General features: G+C 41.0%; 1 protein-coding gene and 1 non-coding gene across 3 annotated transcripts in view; one reads left to right on the top strand and one right to left on the bottom strand.

Annotated features, from left to right (window-relative positions):
* PECR (peroxisomal trans-2-enoyl-CoA reductase) overlaps positions 1–7221 on the top strand; it is a 50922-nt gene extending 43701 nt beyond the window's left edge. For both annotated transcript variants that reach the window (XM_069574501.1, XM_069574503.1), the window contains 2 exons: positions 3486–3597; positions 6697–7221. In XM_069574501.1, coding sequence (XP_069430602.1) covers positions 3486–3597; positions 6697–6782 — 198 coding nt within the window. In that variant the 3' untranslated portion in view covers positions 6783–7221. The remainder of the gene's footprint in view (positions 1–3485; positions 3598–6696) is intronic.
* Positions 7222–10720: 3499 nt separating this feature from the next.
* On the bottom strand, positions 10721–10843 carry LOC138434913 (small nucleolar RNA SNORA40). Its single transcript, XR_011254970.1, has one exon. It is a non-coding gene; the product is annotated as a small nucleolar RNA SNORA40 (small nucleolar RNA).
* Positions 10844–13320: the final 2477 nt, after the last annotated feature.

Below are 13320 nucleotides of genomic sequence, written 5' to 3'. Positions count from 1 at the left end.
ACTGAGTCTTTCATGCATAGATGATTTTGTAACACCAGACATTGGTCTTTTGGAAAACATTGATTCACTGAGTTACAGACATCTCCTGAATGTTGATACACAATTCATGATACAATACCAGATGATCACACTTATGACTGTCACCACTGATCTCTTCCAAAACTCTTTGGGTATTGGGAAACTGTCAAGGTCATAATGACATGTATTGGTGCAACTTTTCCAAAACTCTGGTTTTCACTTGAAAGCTCAAATCTTACCATTGACAACAAATGCTGTCAGTTGTTTTCAGCTGCTTGAAGTGGCAGTATCACTTGGTTCGTTTTTGGAGAAATGTCTGCCAGATACCCAAGTGTGAACAACTGTGGTTTGTTAGTCATTCTCTCAAGCAGAAAACAAACAAAAAAATGTTTTGTGAAAAAAAAATGACTAGGTTGGTTTGCAGCTCAAGCACATGTTCTTTTCCTCGAGACAGCCTTTATACTTCCATATATAGCGCAAGAGCTAAAGGTGTAATTCCCACTTCATCACACAGGATATTAAAAAGATGTGTACCCAGTAGTCAAGATTAATATGATTAATAATTTTAGTGCTCATTGAGGACATTTGAAAGTGAAACAGACTCTCCCCTTCCATTCCCAGGAGTACTTGCTGGTGAAAAATATTGTTGACCGTTAGTATGATGCTTCATGTCTGTTTTCCTGCCATGACTTGTGCTGAGGCATTTTTCCCATCATTGCTTTGGCACCATTAGTACAAATGGCAACACAGTGAAAAAGCCAGATAAGGACTCAGTGTTGTTATAGAACAGTGTGACTTCACAGATCCCCTGAAAAGAGCTTAGGTATGCCCAGGGTTTTGCCAACCATACTGTGGCTAATTGGGAAGGTGAGACAATGGATTGCAATAAGCTGCAGAGTAAGGAGAGAGTTTCAGTCTCTGTCTTACAGGGTCCTAGCATCGCCAGGTCATGTTTTCAAGATCCGCTGGTGGCCCCAGCTAATCACTAATTTCACTTTTGGGGCTGAGCTTTGACAATAGGCTATTGGTGGACTGTTCAGAACTGCTTATCAATGAGTTGTCTTCTTTTAAGTAATAGTTATTGGGATTGAGTTATGAGGGTCAATGTAGCTGTAGTTTTAAAAGGAACTGCCGGAGCTCCTACGATGTCCCTCCACACCTCTTGGGGACAGAATGCAGCACTTGGCCGACCCCTCAAATGGTGTGTACTTGTACTCTATACTGATTTTACTGATTTTAGGAAACCAAGAGCCAGTGATGTTCAGTAATTTGCCTAAAGCCATGCATAAGTCATATGGGCCTCCCAGGTGGTCTAGTGGTCAAGAAGCCATCTGCCAGTGCAGGAGATGCAAGAGACAAGGGTTCGTGTCTTTTCTGAGTTAGGCAATGGAAAATCTCTTTATTTGAAGGGCAGAGATGCAAAAAGATTACTTCACTCTAAACACTTAATAAGTAGTTACTTTATTGTAAATACTGTCAAAGGATGAGACCACCACTCAATATTTGAAACAGAACTCAGCACTAAAGCACATTTATTCCTGGTCAGGCGCAGTCTCTTGGAGTAGACTTTTGAGTTTTCTTTTTTTCCTTGGGGGAAGTATGGTTTTAGAGATTTGCAGACTTCCAGTGAGAGGGTCCTTGTTTGGCTGACACTCAGAAAGGAACTTACTGGCATGAGTCTTCCTGATTGGCTAACTTACAGGGTCAAGGAACTTTCACTGATTGGTTGACTAACAAAGCAGTGTTCACAGGGTGAGTTGTCATTGATTGATTACACAGGATAAAGCTAGTTCTGATTGTTACTTGTTCCCAGGCCCCATCAGCCCTTTCCCAGGAATGTGGGAACTTTTAAATTATAATTCCACACCAACTCTGTCCAATAGAAATGTGATAATAATCACATATGTAATCTTAAACTTTGTAATAGCCACATTAAGAAAAGGTTTAAGAAGAGATGAAATTAGTTTAAAAAATAAATCTTATTTAACTTAGTATACATAAAACATTATCATTTTAACAATTATTAATGAGACTATTTTACATTTTTCTTTTCCAAGAAGAAAAAGTCTTCTGAATCTGGTGTGTGGTTTTATACTTACAGTGCCTCTCAATTCAGACTAGTTGTGTGGAAATGTTGTGTGTTTTGGTTGTGTCATACGGTTAGTGGCCTCCTTTTTGGACAGTGCAGCCCTATACTCCCTGCCCGGGACACAAGGATGGAGGGAAGGCTATGCCCGCCTTCTCTCAGGTCTCAGAGCCTCAAAGAGGCTCAGCCCTATGAACACACACACTATAGTGCTCCATACAGGATCAGGACTGGGGTGAGACAAGCAAGGCACAAGCAGTATTTAGGGACTCGCTTGCTTTCAGTGTTGCTCAGGTGCAGGGTCCACCCGCCCCCCCCAGAGCGAGTACGTCCTTAACTGCCGCATCCCAAGCTCCTCATTAGTTTCACCCTTGTCTCAGCCCTGCTTGGCAGCCTGATAAAACCCAGATGATCTCAAGTGCAGGATCTTGGAGTCTGGAGTTTCAGTAAGCAGCCCTAGGGATTCTGATGTAGGAGCTTAAGATCACCCTTTGAGAAACTCTGCTTGTGTTAACAGCCTCAGGTGAGACTCCGTTTACATCCAGTGAAATATTTCCATCTTTTTCTTTGGTTTTGGGACTGGTTGTTGCTGAAGTCGCCAGTCACCTACCTATTTCTCAGGGCTGCAGCGGGATTCTGAAGTCCTCCTGATAGAAAACTCCCGTACTCTGAGACCCTGGGCTTTGGGCCTGCGAGGACCGTGGACTACACAAGCTAGAATGCCAGGTTATTGTTACACAGACACAGTGACCTTTTCAGGGAGAAACCTATAAAAGGCATGTGATGGTGTTGAAAACAATGAGGATCATGGAAAGAATTGAATTATTTGATGGCAGAGAGCAGACACAGCACTGCTTTCACTTTTGGTTCCTTCATGTTGTTTTATTTATTTTAAAAAAGATTAAAAAAAATGTTTTGGCCACATGACCCTGCCTACAGGTTCCTAGTTCCTTGGCCAGAGATTGAACCCCAAACCCCCTGCAGTGGAAGCATGGAGTCTTAACCACTGGACCACCGGGAAAGTCCCTTAACTACTTCACATTGTGTGATTCATTTCACACTGGAGGACAAAGGAGCCTGGCGTGTCATAGTCCCTGGTATTGCAAAGAGTCGAACACGACTTAGTAACTGAACAACAACCAAAAAGGCTCTTTTTATTTTGCCTTCACCCTAGTCACATCCCTGACTTTAATGATGCTCAAATAGAAAAAGGCATCTATTATGTACCTTCGGATGATAGTGCACACAGCCTGGCATTCTAGGCTGCAGGCTTCATGTTACAGTGCTGTAGTTTCCGATGTGATGTGTCTACTCGGAAGTGGGAAGCAGCCAGAAGTGAGGAGTGTCTAATTTGTGTGCATGTGTGGGCTTCTGTTTCCAGATCTCCTCCCTGGTATGCTTCCTGCTGTCTCCTGCTGCTTCCTTTGTCACCGGACAGTTGGTGTATGTGGATGGAGGCCAGTCTCTGTACTCACAGTTATTTGAGGTACCAGGTGAGTGGCCAAGAAATGAGTCTGTCCCTCATTTTGTGCCTTTTCCTGTTCAGGTTTTCAAAAGTTCCCTAAGTACTTAAGAAATAAGGGTTTTTTATTTTATTTTTTTTCTTCTTCTTGTAGAACATCAAAAAAAATGGATGAAATATTTATAGTCATCATATGATTTTTAAAGGCAATATTCCTAGTGCAGCAAGTATCTAAATGTCTTTCTTACAGCACACAGCTCTACCTGTTTAAAAAGTTGTTTGCGTTTGCATAGGCTAGTGGAATTTTAACCTTGAAAAATATTCTCAGTGTGAGTATATATGTACAAGAAAGAGACAAGAACAGAGGCAGGAAGGTGCTATACTTTTGATATTTAACTTCTCTTTGTTTATCCAGTTAGTGGCTTGTGTATATGAGGGGGAGAATCAGACCTGTTAGATGGGGAGGGGTGGTCTGGTGCTATTTTACAGTATCTTTGGGTTATAGATTGAGGGAAACCATAGGAATATGCTGTATTCATTCATTTTTGATATACAAAACAATTTTATATATCTCAGTCTAATGTAGATATTGCATGCAAATGTGTGTATGTATCTTATGACTAGACCATCAAACTTTGGAGTTGAAAGTATCCTAAAAAATTAGTCAAGTATCACAGTTTCATCATACATGACAAAACACACCCATGAAATAAATCAAGGCATGTCCAAGCTAATCACTCCCAAAATGTAGAAAAGGATATGAAATTCAAATGTGTCCACACTGTTGCCAGAGATAGTTGATTAAATGATTGCCAGTGAATTAAAGGGCTTCTCTGGTGGCACAGTGATAAAGAATCTGCCTGCCAGTGCAGGAGACACAGGAGACCTGGGTTTAATCCCTGATTTGGGAAGATCCCCTGGAGTAGGAAGTGGCAACCCACTCCAGTATTCTAGACTTGAAGATCCCACGGACAGAGAAGCCTGGTGGGATATAGTCCGTGGGGTTGCAAAGAGTCAAACGCAGCTGAGCGCACACACAAAATTAAAATGTAGTTGATGTAGCATATACGTACTTGAATTTGCTGTTCAGGACTTATTCTTTTCATCCTACTCTTTCATGTGCTAATAGTCTAGTTGACGATTCAACCCTTCTTTGCATTAATCATTGATTGGTTTGGATCTATAATATTACTCATTATTTCCCCCCGGTATAATTTTTTACTAACAGTACCATTGTGGTAATGTGTATGAGATTCTGTTTCTTTAAGGATCTCGTTTGGAAGCATAGAAATGCCTGCATGGTTATACAGTATTGTTTTCTGATAGTATTTAAAGTAGCAAAGATGGAGGGAGAATCTTTCCACTTCCCTCACCAGTGGAGTTGAGTCAGCGTTTGTTAAAGCGAGGTACATCCCTTTTCATTTTTAGAGGGGGGAAAAAACCCCTCTAGGTGACTACTTCTCCAGGCCTCCAGTGAAATGGTTTTCCTTTGTCATTATAACACTGTTTTTTTTTTTAAAAAAAAAACAGTACAAAAAACTATTTTTTAAGTTTTTGAAGAAAGCAGCCTCATCCACCTTTTAAGAATATGTGCATGCTTGATCGATCAATTGTGTTCAGCTCCTTGCGACCCTGTGGACTGTAGCCCGCCAGGCTCCTCTATCCATGGGATTTCCCAGGCAAGAACACTGGAGTGGATTGCCATTTCCTTCTCCAGGGGATTTTCCTGACCCGGGGATGGAACCTGCATCTCTTGTATCGCCTGCTTTGGCGGGCAGATTCTTTTCCACTGTGCCACCTGGACTTACCTTTAAGAATATACTCCCCTAAAATAATGCGCAGAAATATTCAGCTGTTCCTTCTGAAGTTTTAAGATTGCCAGTCCTGCAGTGACAATGCCTGGGATGAAAGCTAAGCTATACCCTTATTAGCTGATGTTCTTGAGGAAATTTATTTCTGTATGCCTTCATTTCTATAAAGTGAGGGTCCTTACAGTATTCATTTCATCAGCTGTTGGGAGGATTAGATTAGTTAATGCACATTAAAGGTACTGTATCAGATAGAATGCTTTTAGTTACAACTTAGACTGGCTCAAGCAATGCAGGAATTTATTGTCTCAAATAACAGGTGAGTCTTCACTCTGCAGCTCACTGATTTCATCGAGGACATTTTTTCCCTCTTTCCCTCTCTTTTTGCTGCTCTTTTTAATGTTGGCCGTATCTTAACATGGACTCTCCTGGTGCCTGCCACTCCTGAAGCTCCATACTTCTTTGTTCATGTCCATCTGGACAGAGACAGAGGGGAGGGGATGGCTTTTTCTCAGCATTTCTAACCAAATTCTGAGATTCTCTGTGCTTGGTACTAGCTTATGCAAGTGTCCATGCTTGACCAGTAACCTCAGCAAGGGAAATAGAGTGCACTTACTTAGATCAATCAGTGATCCAAGGATCACTTCTCTAGAACCTCATGGTTTTCTAAGTGGAAAGAAGAGATAGGAGACTGGATGCCGGGAGGGGGCAACTCTGAGTGTCTGGTACAAAGTAAGCATGTTTCAGAAGGTACTGTTACTAAGGAAATAAGATCGGTTGAATGTCTATGTTATGTCCAGTGCTATATGCAGGGATCATATGGACTCTCTCACCTCTAACAGAGAGGTATTGTTATCTCCTCTAATGGAGGGGGATTTCCCTGGTGGATCAGCTGGTTAAGAATCCACCTGCAATGCAGGAGACCAGCGTTCAATCCCTGGATAAGCAAGATTCCCTGGAGAAGGGATTGGCAGACTGCTCAGTTTTCTTGCACGGAGAATTTCATGGAGGAGCCTGGCAGGCTACAGTCCATGGTGTCGCAAAGTGAATGACTAACACTTACTTAATAGATGAGGAAACTGAGGCTTAGCAAGAGTCACTTCTCCAAACCTGTAGAAGTAACTTCTACAAAGTTACTAAGTGGCGGAGATGGGATTCAAATGGAGATTTTTCTCAAAACCTTTGCCACCTGTCCCAGTGATTTCTTTTTTCTTGCTAAGAAAAGGGTGATCCAGGGAAAATGACAAATGGGTTTGGTGGGAACTAAGAGCACTGATGAGGTTAATAGATTCGTGTCTGACCTGAGGTTTTCCATTTAACAGATCATGACAACTGGCCCGAGGGAAGAGGGGACCCTTCTTTTGTCAAAAGCATAAAAGAGTCTTCTAACCATAAAGCCAAGCTGTAAGCTAAAGAAACATGGAAGTGTCCTTTGTCCCAAGTGCCTTAACATCTCGACAGTGCACTTCTGTACTTTACAGGAACTTATAATCTGTATGGGAAACTCACATTCTGATTTTTTAATGTTGATCAATTACATCTATGCAAAAGTTATTCCTGAAATAAATATATTAAGTGCCAACCAATGTCCTTTAACTCGTGATTAAAAAAACTTAGGAGTGGAAATTAACATAATTTATGATTATACTTTTAATTCTAAGAAAGGTCTTTGAAAAATGAAATAGTTTCAAGTTAATGATAGTGATATTATGATTTCCCAGAAGGTTCTAATATCTCCTTGTAAATTTTACAATAAATCTAAATTGTGGCATCATTATGATTTTTACAACAATGACTCATTTTTGATGGCAAATACTTTTGGATCAATAAAGCTTTATATAATTATTCATGTGTGGTTTGTTCATGAAGTCATATTTGTACAAACCCTGTTAATAAAAAAGAAAAATGAAGTCATAAGTGGTATTTTTTTCCATCCTTGGCTTGATATGTGTCTTGATTTCTTAGCCAAAATATTCCCCTCTCTCCATGTTTCTCCTTTTATATGCAAAAAAATTTTTAATTAAAATCTATGCAGCTGTATTAGAGTTCAGTATTCTTCCTTCCGTTGATCCTTTCTGTCCATTGATCTTGATTTGTGGATTGTCATCTACAAACTGTATATGTTCTTTTTTTTTTTTTCTCTTCATCAATGAAACCTGTTTGACTTATTCCCTGTTGAAGTGAAGTAGTTTCTTTAACAGTAACACTCAGTTCAAAGCATATGATTGACCAAACCCTGAGCAGGGTAGGGCAGGGCGGGTGTCAGCTGCAGAAATTGCAGAATCTGCAATTTTATCAGCATCCCAAGCAGGTCCGGGACTAGAATGAGGCCAGTGAGCCGCTGTGGGTGCCGCATGTAAGGAGGTGCTCACTCTTGGGTGTGAACTGGGGAGGGCCGCCCTTGAGAGTGAGCCCAAGCTCCCTTTAACATTGTGTCCATGCTATGTATGTAGCAGAAACCTTCTTTTCTTCCTAGACTACATTTTAATAGTAGCCTTCTGAAGGTGGTAACATCACAGCTCCTAAGAATTACAAGTTGACTTAAAAGGGCATGGTGGCCCCAGCACAGGTTGGTGCAGAAAATGAAAGAAGCAGGGCTTGCTTTTCCAATTACCTCTTGTTGATGGTTGATGACCTCTTACATCTCCCTAGGTTGAGATTTGCTTATTTCTATCTAACACATGGAGCCTGCCCTATGTAGCACTAAACTTAGCTCCAGCTCCTTATTAGATCTTCTTGTTTGACCATTACTATATAGCTGATCATTATCTGTGTTCTAGAATTAGAAGTCTGCACTCCAGGATTTCTGTGTGTCATAATAGTGCCTTGTCAATAATGTTTTTCTGCGACTGCACTTGGTCAGTTTTGCTGTAGACTGGATGTTCCTGAATGGAACTCATTCATTCAGCTAATAATTTGGTGCCCATTCTATGTGCTCAACATTATGGTAGGAGTTCGACGTTCAATGGTGAAAAAGAAAAAAAAAATATATATATATAAAATACAGAAATATAAATTTTAAGTTTTGATTTATCTTTTTATTGAAGTGTGGTTGATTTATAATGTATTAGTTTCAGGTGTATAGCAAAGTGATTCTCACACACACCCCCCCCACACACATATACATATTCTTTTTCAGATTCTTTTCCATTGTAGATTATCACAAGACACTGAATATAGTTCCCTGTATTATACAGTGGGTCCTTATTTATCTATTTTGTAATAGTAGTATACATCTATTAATTCCAGACTCCTAATTAATCCCCCCTTTCTGCTTTGTTAACCATAAATTTATTTTCTATGTGAGTCTGTTTCTGTGTTGTAAATAGGTTCAGTTGTATTATTAAGATTCCATATATAAGTAATATTTGTCTTTGTCTGACATTTCACGTAGTATGATAATCTCTAGGTCTATCCATATTACAAATGGCATTATTTCACTCTTTTTATGACTGAGTAGTATTCCATTGTATACATGTACCATATTTTCTTTGTCAATAGACATTTAGATTGCTTCCATATCTTGGCTATTATAAATAGTGCCGCTATGAACATTGGGGTGAATGTATCTTTTAGAATTAGAGTTTTCCTCTTTTCCAGATATATGCCCAGGAGTGGGATTGTTGGATCATATGGCAACTCTATTTTTAGTTTTTAAGGAACCTCCATACCGTTTTCCATAGTGGCTGTACCAGTTTACATTCCCACCAGCACGATAGGAGGGTTCCCTTTTCTCTGCACCCTCTCCAGCATAAAATTCTCCATTATTTTAAGTGCTAACAAGGATAAGGTCATGGTACTAAAGGCATGTAAGAAAGAAAGGAAGAAAAGGACATCTAAGGGGGCAAAAAAAAAAAAAGACATTTCTATAGTTACTCATGTCAAAAGAGGTTGTTGATAATATGACCTTTGTGGATGTTATCACCTCTCTCTGTCTCTCTCTGTCACACACACAGGTCTTTAGTTCGTGGCTTGTGTTAGTTGAGGTTCTCAGAGAAGAAGGTGCCAAGACACAGTAAAAACGTGCATGAGATGTCTGGAGAATGTGCCCATGGAGGATAAAGGGCAGGGAGCCCAAGAAGGCATCCATAGCCTTCAGACCACAGTGGTGTCTAACACCTGTAGAAGAGGGAGGGGGAGAGGAATGGGCAGGAAATACCTCGGGTTACCGCCAGAGTTGCCACATGTGTGAGATCACAGTCACAGTAGGGCAGAAGGGCATCAGGAGGTGGGCAGTAGGGCATCTGGCCCACATGTGCCCTTCCTCCCTCTCCCCACTCTGTAAAAGCTGTGATTCCTCCCGCTGGTGATGGCAATGCCTTTTCTCACCAGCTTGGAAACAGTGTCAGACTTTATTTTTGGGGCTCCAAAATCACTGCAGATGGTGACTGCAGCCATGAAATTAAAAGACGCTTACTCCTTGGAAGAAAAGTTATGACCAACCTGGATAGCATATTCAAAAGCAGAGACATTACTTTGCCAACTAAGGTCCGTCTAGTCAAGGCTATGGTTTTTCCAGTAGTCATGTATGGATGTGAGAGTTGGATCATAAAGAAAGCTGAGTGCTGAAGAATTGATGCTTTTGAGCTGTGGTGTTGGAGAAGACTCTCCAGAGTCCCTTGGACTGCAAGGAGCTCATCAAACCAGTCAATTGTAAAGGAAATCATTTCTGAATAGTCATTGGAAGGACTGATGCTGAAGCTGAAGCTTCAATACCTTGGCTGCCTGATGTGAAGAGCTGACTCATGAGAAAAGAACCTGATGCTGGGAAGGATTTGAAGGCAGGAGGAGAAGGGGACGACAAAGGACAAAACTGCTGGGTGGCATCACTGACTCGATGGACATGAGTTTGAGCAAGCTCCAGGAGATGGAAGGACAGGGAAGTCTGGCATGCTGTGGTCCTTGGGGTCACAAAGAGTTGGGCATGACTGAGTGACTGACCAACAGATGGTAAAGAATCAGCCTGCAGTGTGGGAGACCTGGGTTCAATCCCTGGATTGGGAAGATCCCCTGGAGAAGGAAATGGCAACCCACTCCAGTATTCTTGCCTGGAGAATTCCATGGACAGAAGAGCCTGGCAGGCTATCGTCCATGGGCTTGCAAAGAGTCAGACACAAATGAGTGACGAACACATATATACTTTGCTTTCCAGTGGAATACAGACACACTTCAAAGCTACCCTTTTAAAATCCTTTTAAAAATCAAATACTGTGTTCTTAAGATAAAAGCCTAAAAAAGAAGCCATCTTTGTTTCATGTCAGCATTAAAATTACCCGTGGTGATTAAACTGGCTTAAAACTTTATGTTCACCAATATACCCCCATCACTTGAATCTCTTTTCAGTGTCATGTTCCTTCTTATCTGTATCAAAACTCACACTGAGCAAAGAGTTATGGGTTGCAAAAGAGGATTTCTTTTTGCACCTATCTGTAAGTCTTTGTCTATAAATTAAAAACAAACAGAAGTGCTATTCCATTTGTTTTTAACACTACCAGGTGCTTGGCTCAAAAGTGTCCCCTTGTGGTTAATGGTGGAACACCAGCCTGTCTGAGCAGCACCTTTTTGGGTTTCTAATATCTGGCGGCAGAGCTCCCACTTGAGCTGTGGTTTCTCCTCTCAGGATTTCTTCTCCACTCCTAGTTTACAAGAGTTCCGCTTCACCAAGTGGCTGTTATTGAAATAAGAGGGAAGGTTTGAACCATATTCAAAAAAGTCATATTAGATCAAAAGCTAGTGATTAAATCACTAGTTAGCGTGTTAGATCAAAAGCCAGCCCTTGTTTTGAGACAGTCATCTAAAAGGATACTTATCTCCAGTTATCTAAAGGGATATTTTGAATCCGTTGGTTAGCCCAGTCATGTCCCTCTGAGTAAGAGGCATGCCTGCCCTCTGCCCTAGTAGGAGTTTAGATTGTGGGGGGCCTGCCAGGTCCTGATGCTTTCATCATCAGCACTGCATTCCAGGAGATCTCCTGATTCCTCCTCTGCCCTCTCACCTGGTTCTCAAGGGTGAGCCTCCTCACCTTTGTTCAGCCTCCACACCTACTCTCCTGGAGGCTGTCAGTTCTCTAAAACGAAACATTTCAAAAGTCCCTTCTGATTGAAGCCACTTGGCTGAGGTTGGCAATAAGTGAAAGTGTTATTTGCTCAGTCATATCCAACTCTTTGTGACCCCATGGACTGTAGCCTGCCAGGCTCCGCTGTTGATGGAATTCTCCAGGCAAGAGTACTGGAGTGGCTAACCATTTCCTTCTCCAGGGGATCTTCCCAAACCAGGAACTGAACCTGAGTCTCCTGCATTGGCAGACGGGGTCTTTACCACTGAGCCACCAGGGAAGCCCTGAGGTTGTTAATAACCTTTATGCTTATTGCTTCCTTGTATCATCTCCGCCTTCTTATTTTGTCCTTTACTGTCCATTTCTGCAGAGCTCTTGGTGGGCTCTCTTTCCATGAGTTATGGATTTTAGAGTCTGCCGGAATCCCAACTGCCTGGGTTCAAATCCTAGCTTCTACCACTTAATTACTCTGGTGACAGCTTTGAGATAATTGACAAATTTGAATGTGGATTGGTTATTAGTAGGTAATGTCAAATAATTACTGGTCATTTTGTTAGATTTGCTAATGGTATGGCAGTTACATTTTTAAAAAAGCCTTTACCCATTAGGGAAGAAATATTGGTATTGGGATTTGCCTTAAAATACTCCAGCTTAGGAAAAGATGGTGGTGGGGAGGCAGGAAGCAGATGAAACAACATTGGAAGCATGGCAGTAATTGTTAAAGCAAGGTGACAGATACTCTATATGCTATATACATATATATATATATATATATATATATATATATATATATATATATATATACAGTATATGCCTGATCCTACTAGTCTCTCTGCATCTGGATAAGTTTAGAAATTCCCCAAATAAAAAATTGTATATAGATGCTCTTATTTGCAAGGCAGAAATAGAGACACAGATGTAGGGAACAAAGTATGGACACCAAGGTGGGGAAGAAGGGTGGGATTAATTGGGAGATTGGGATTGACATATACACACTTGATACTATGTATAAGGTGGCCTAGTGGTACAGAGTCTGCCTGCAGTGCAGGAGACCTGGGTTTGATCCCTGAGTCTGGAAGATCCCCTCGAGGAGGGCATGGCAAACCACTCCAATATTCTTGCCTGGAGAATCCCATGGACAGAGGAGTGTGGCAGGCTACAGTCCATGGGGTCGCAGAGTCAGACATGACTGAAGTGACTTAGCATGCCTGGGTGCATAAATTAGATAACTAATGAGAACCTACTGCATAGCACAGGAAATGACTCAGTGTTGACCTAAATGAGAAGAATATCCAAAAAAGAGGGGCTATATGTATGCATAGAGCTGATTCACTTTGCTGTACAGTAGAAGCTAATACAACATTGTAAAGCAATTATGCTCCAATAAAATTTTAAAAAACAACTAAAAAATAAAAATGGTCTCATTAATTACTTCGATAGAGGGTGACATGGGCAAGAGTTAATTGGTTATAAATACGGGTTATTTGGGAGAAACAGGCGGACTTTTCACTGGACAGCTAGTGGTTTATGTGACAGAGGGCATGGGAGACCAATTCCAAATGGAATATGTATTTGCTGATTCAAAGCCATTGCTTCTTAAACTGAATTCTGCCCTGTAGACCTTGGATGTAACCCATCCAAGCTCCTGGCCAGCCTCCCATACTGGCTTTGTCAACATGACCAGTTAGTTCTAATATAAGCCAGTTGAGTAAACATGGAGGGTTGCAAGAGATGGAGTCCATCTGATATTCTGATAACGCTGATATACTTGAGTTCATATATTTGAATCGGGACATGATGTCCAGTTGGTAAATATGGAAAAACTCAAATCAGCAAAGTAAAAACAATTTTCCTGATTTCTCTTGCATATTTTGAATCATTCTGTTTCTTT

Source organism: Ovis canadensis, chromosome 2, assembly GCF_042477335.2.
Source record: "Ovis canadensis isolate MfBH-ARS-UI-01 breed Bighorn chromosome 2, ARS-UI_OviCan_v2, whole genome shotgun sequence".
Classification (NCBI taxonomy): Eukaryota; Metazoa; Chordata; class Mammalia; order Artiodactyla; family Bovidae; genus Ovis; species Ovis canadensis.
The sequence above is the reverse complement of the archived record's forward strand: the minus strand, read 5'-3'. Positions and strand labels throughout refer to the sequence as shown.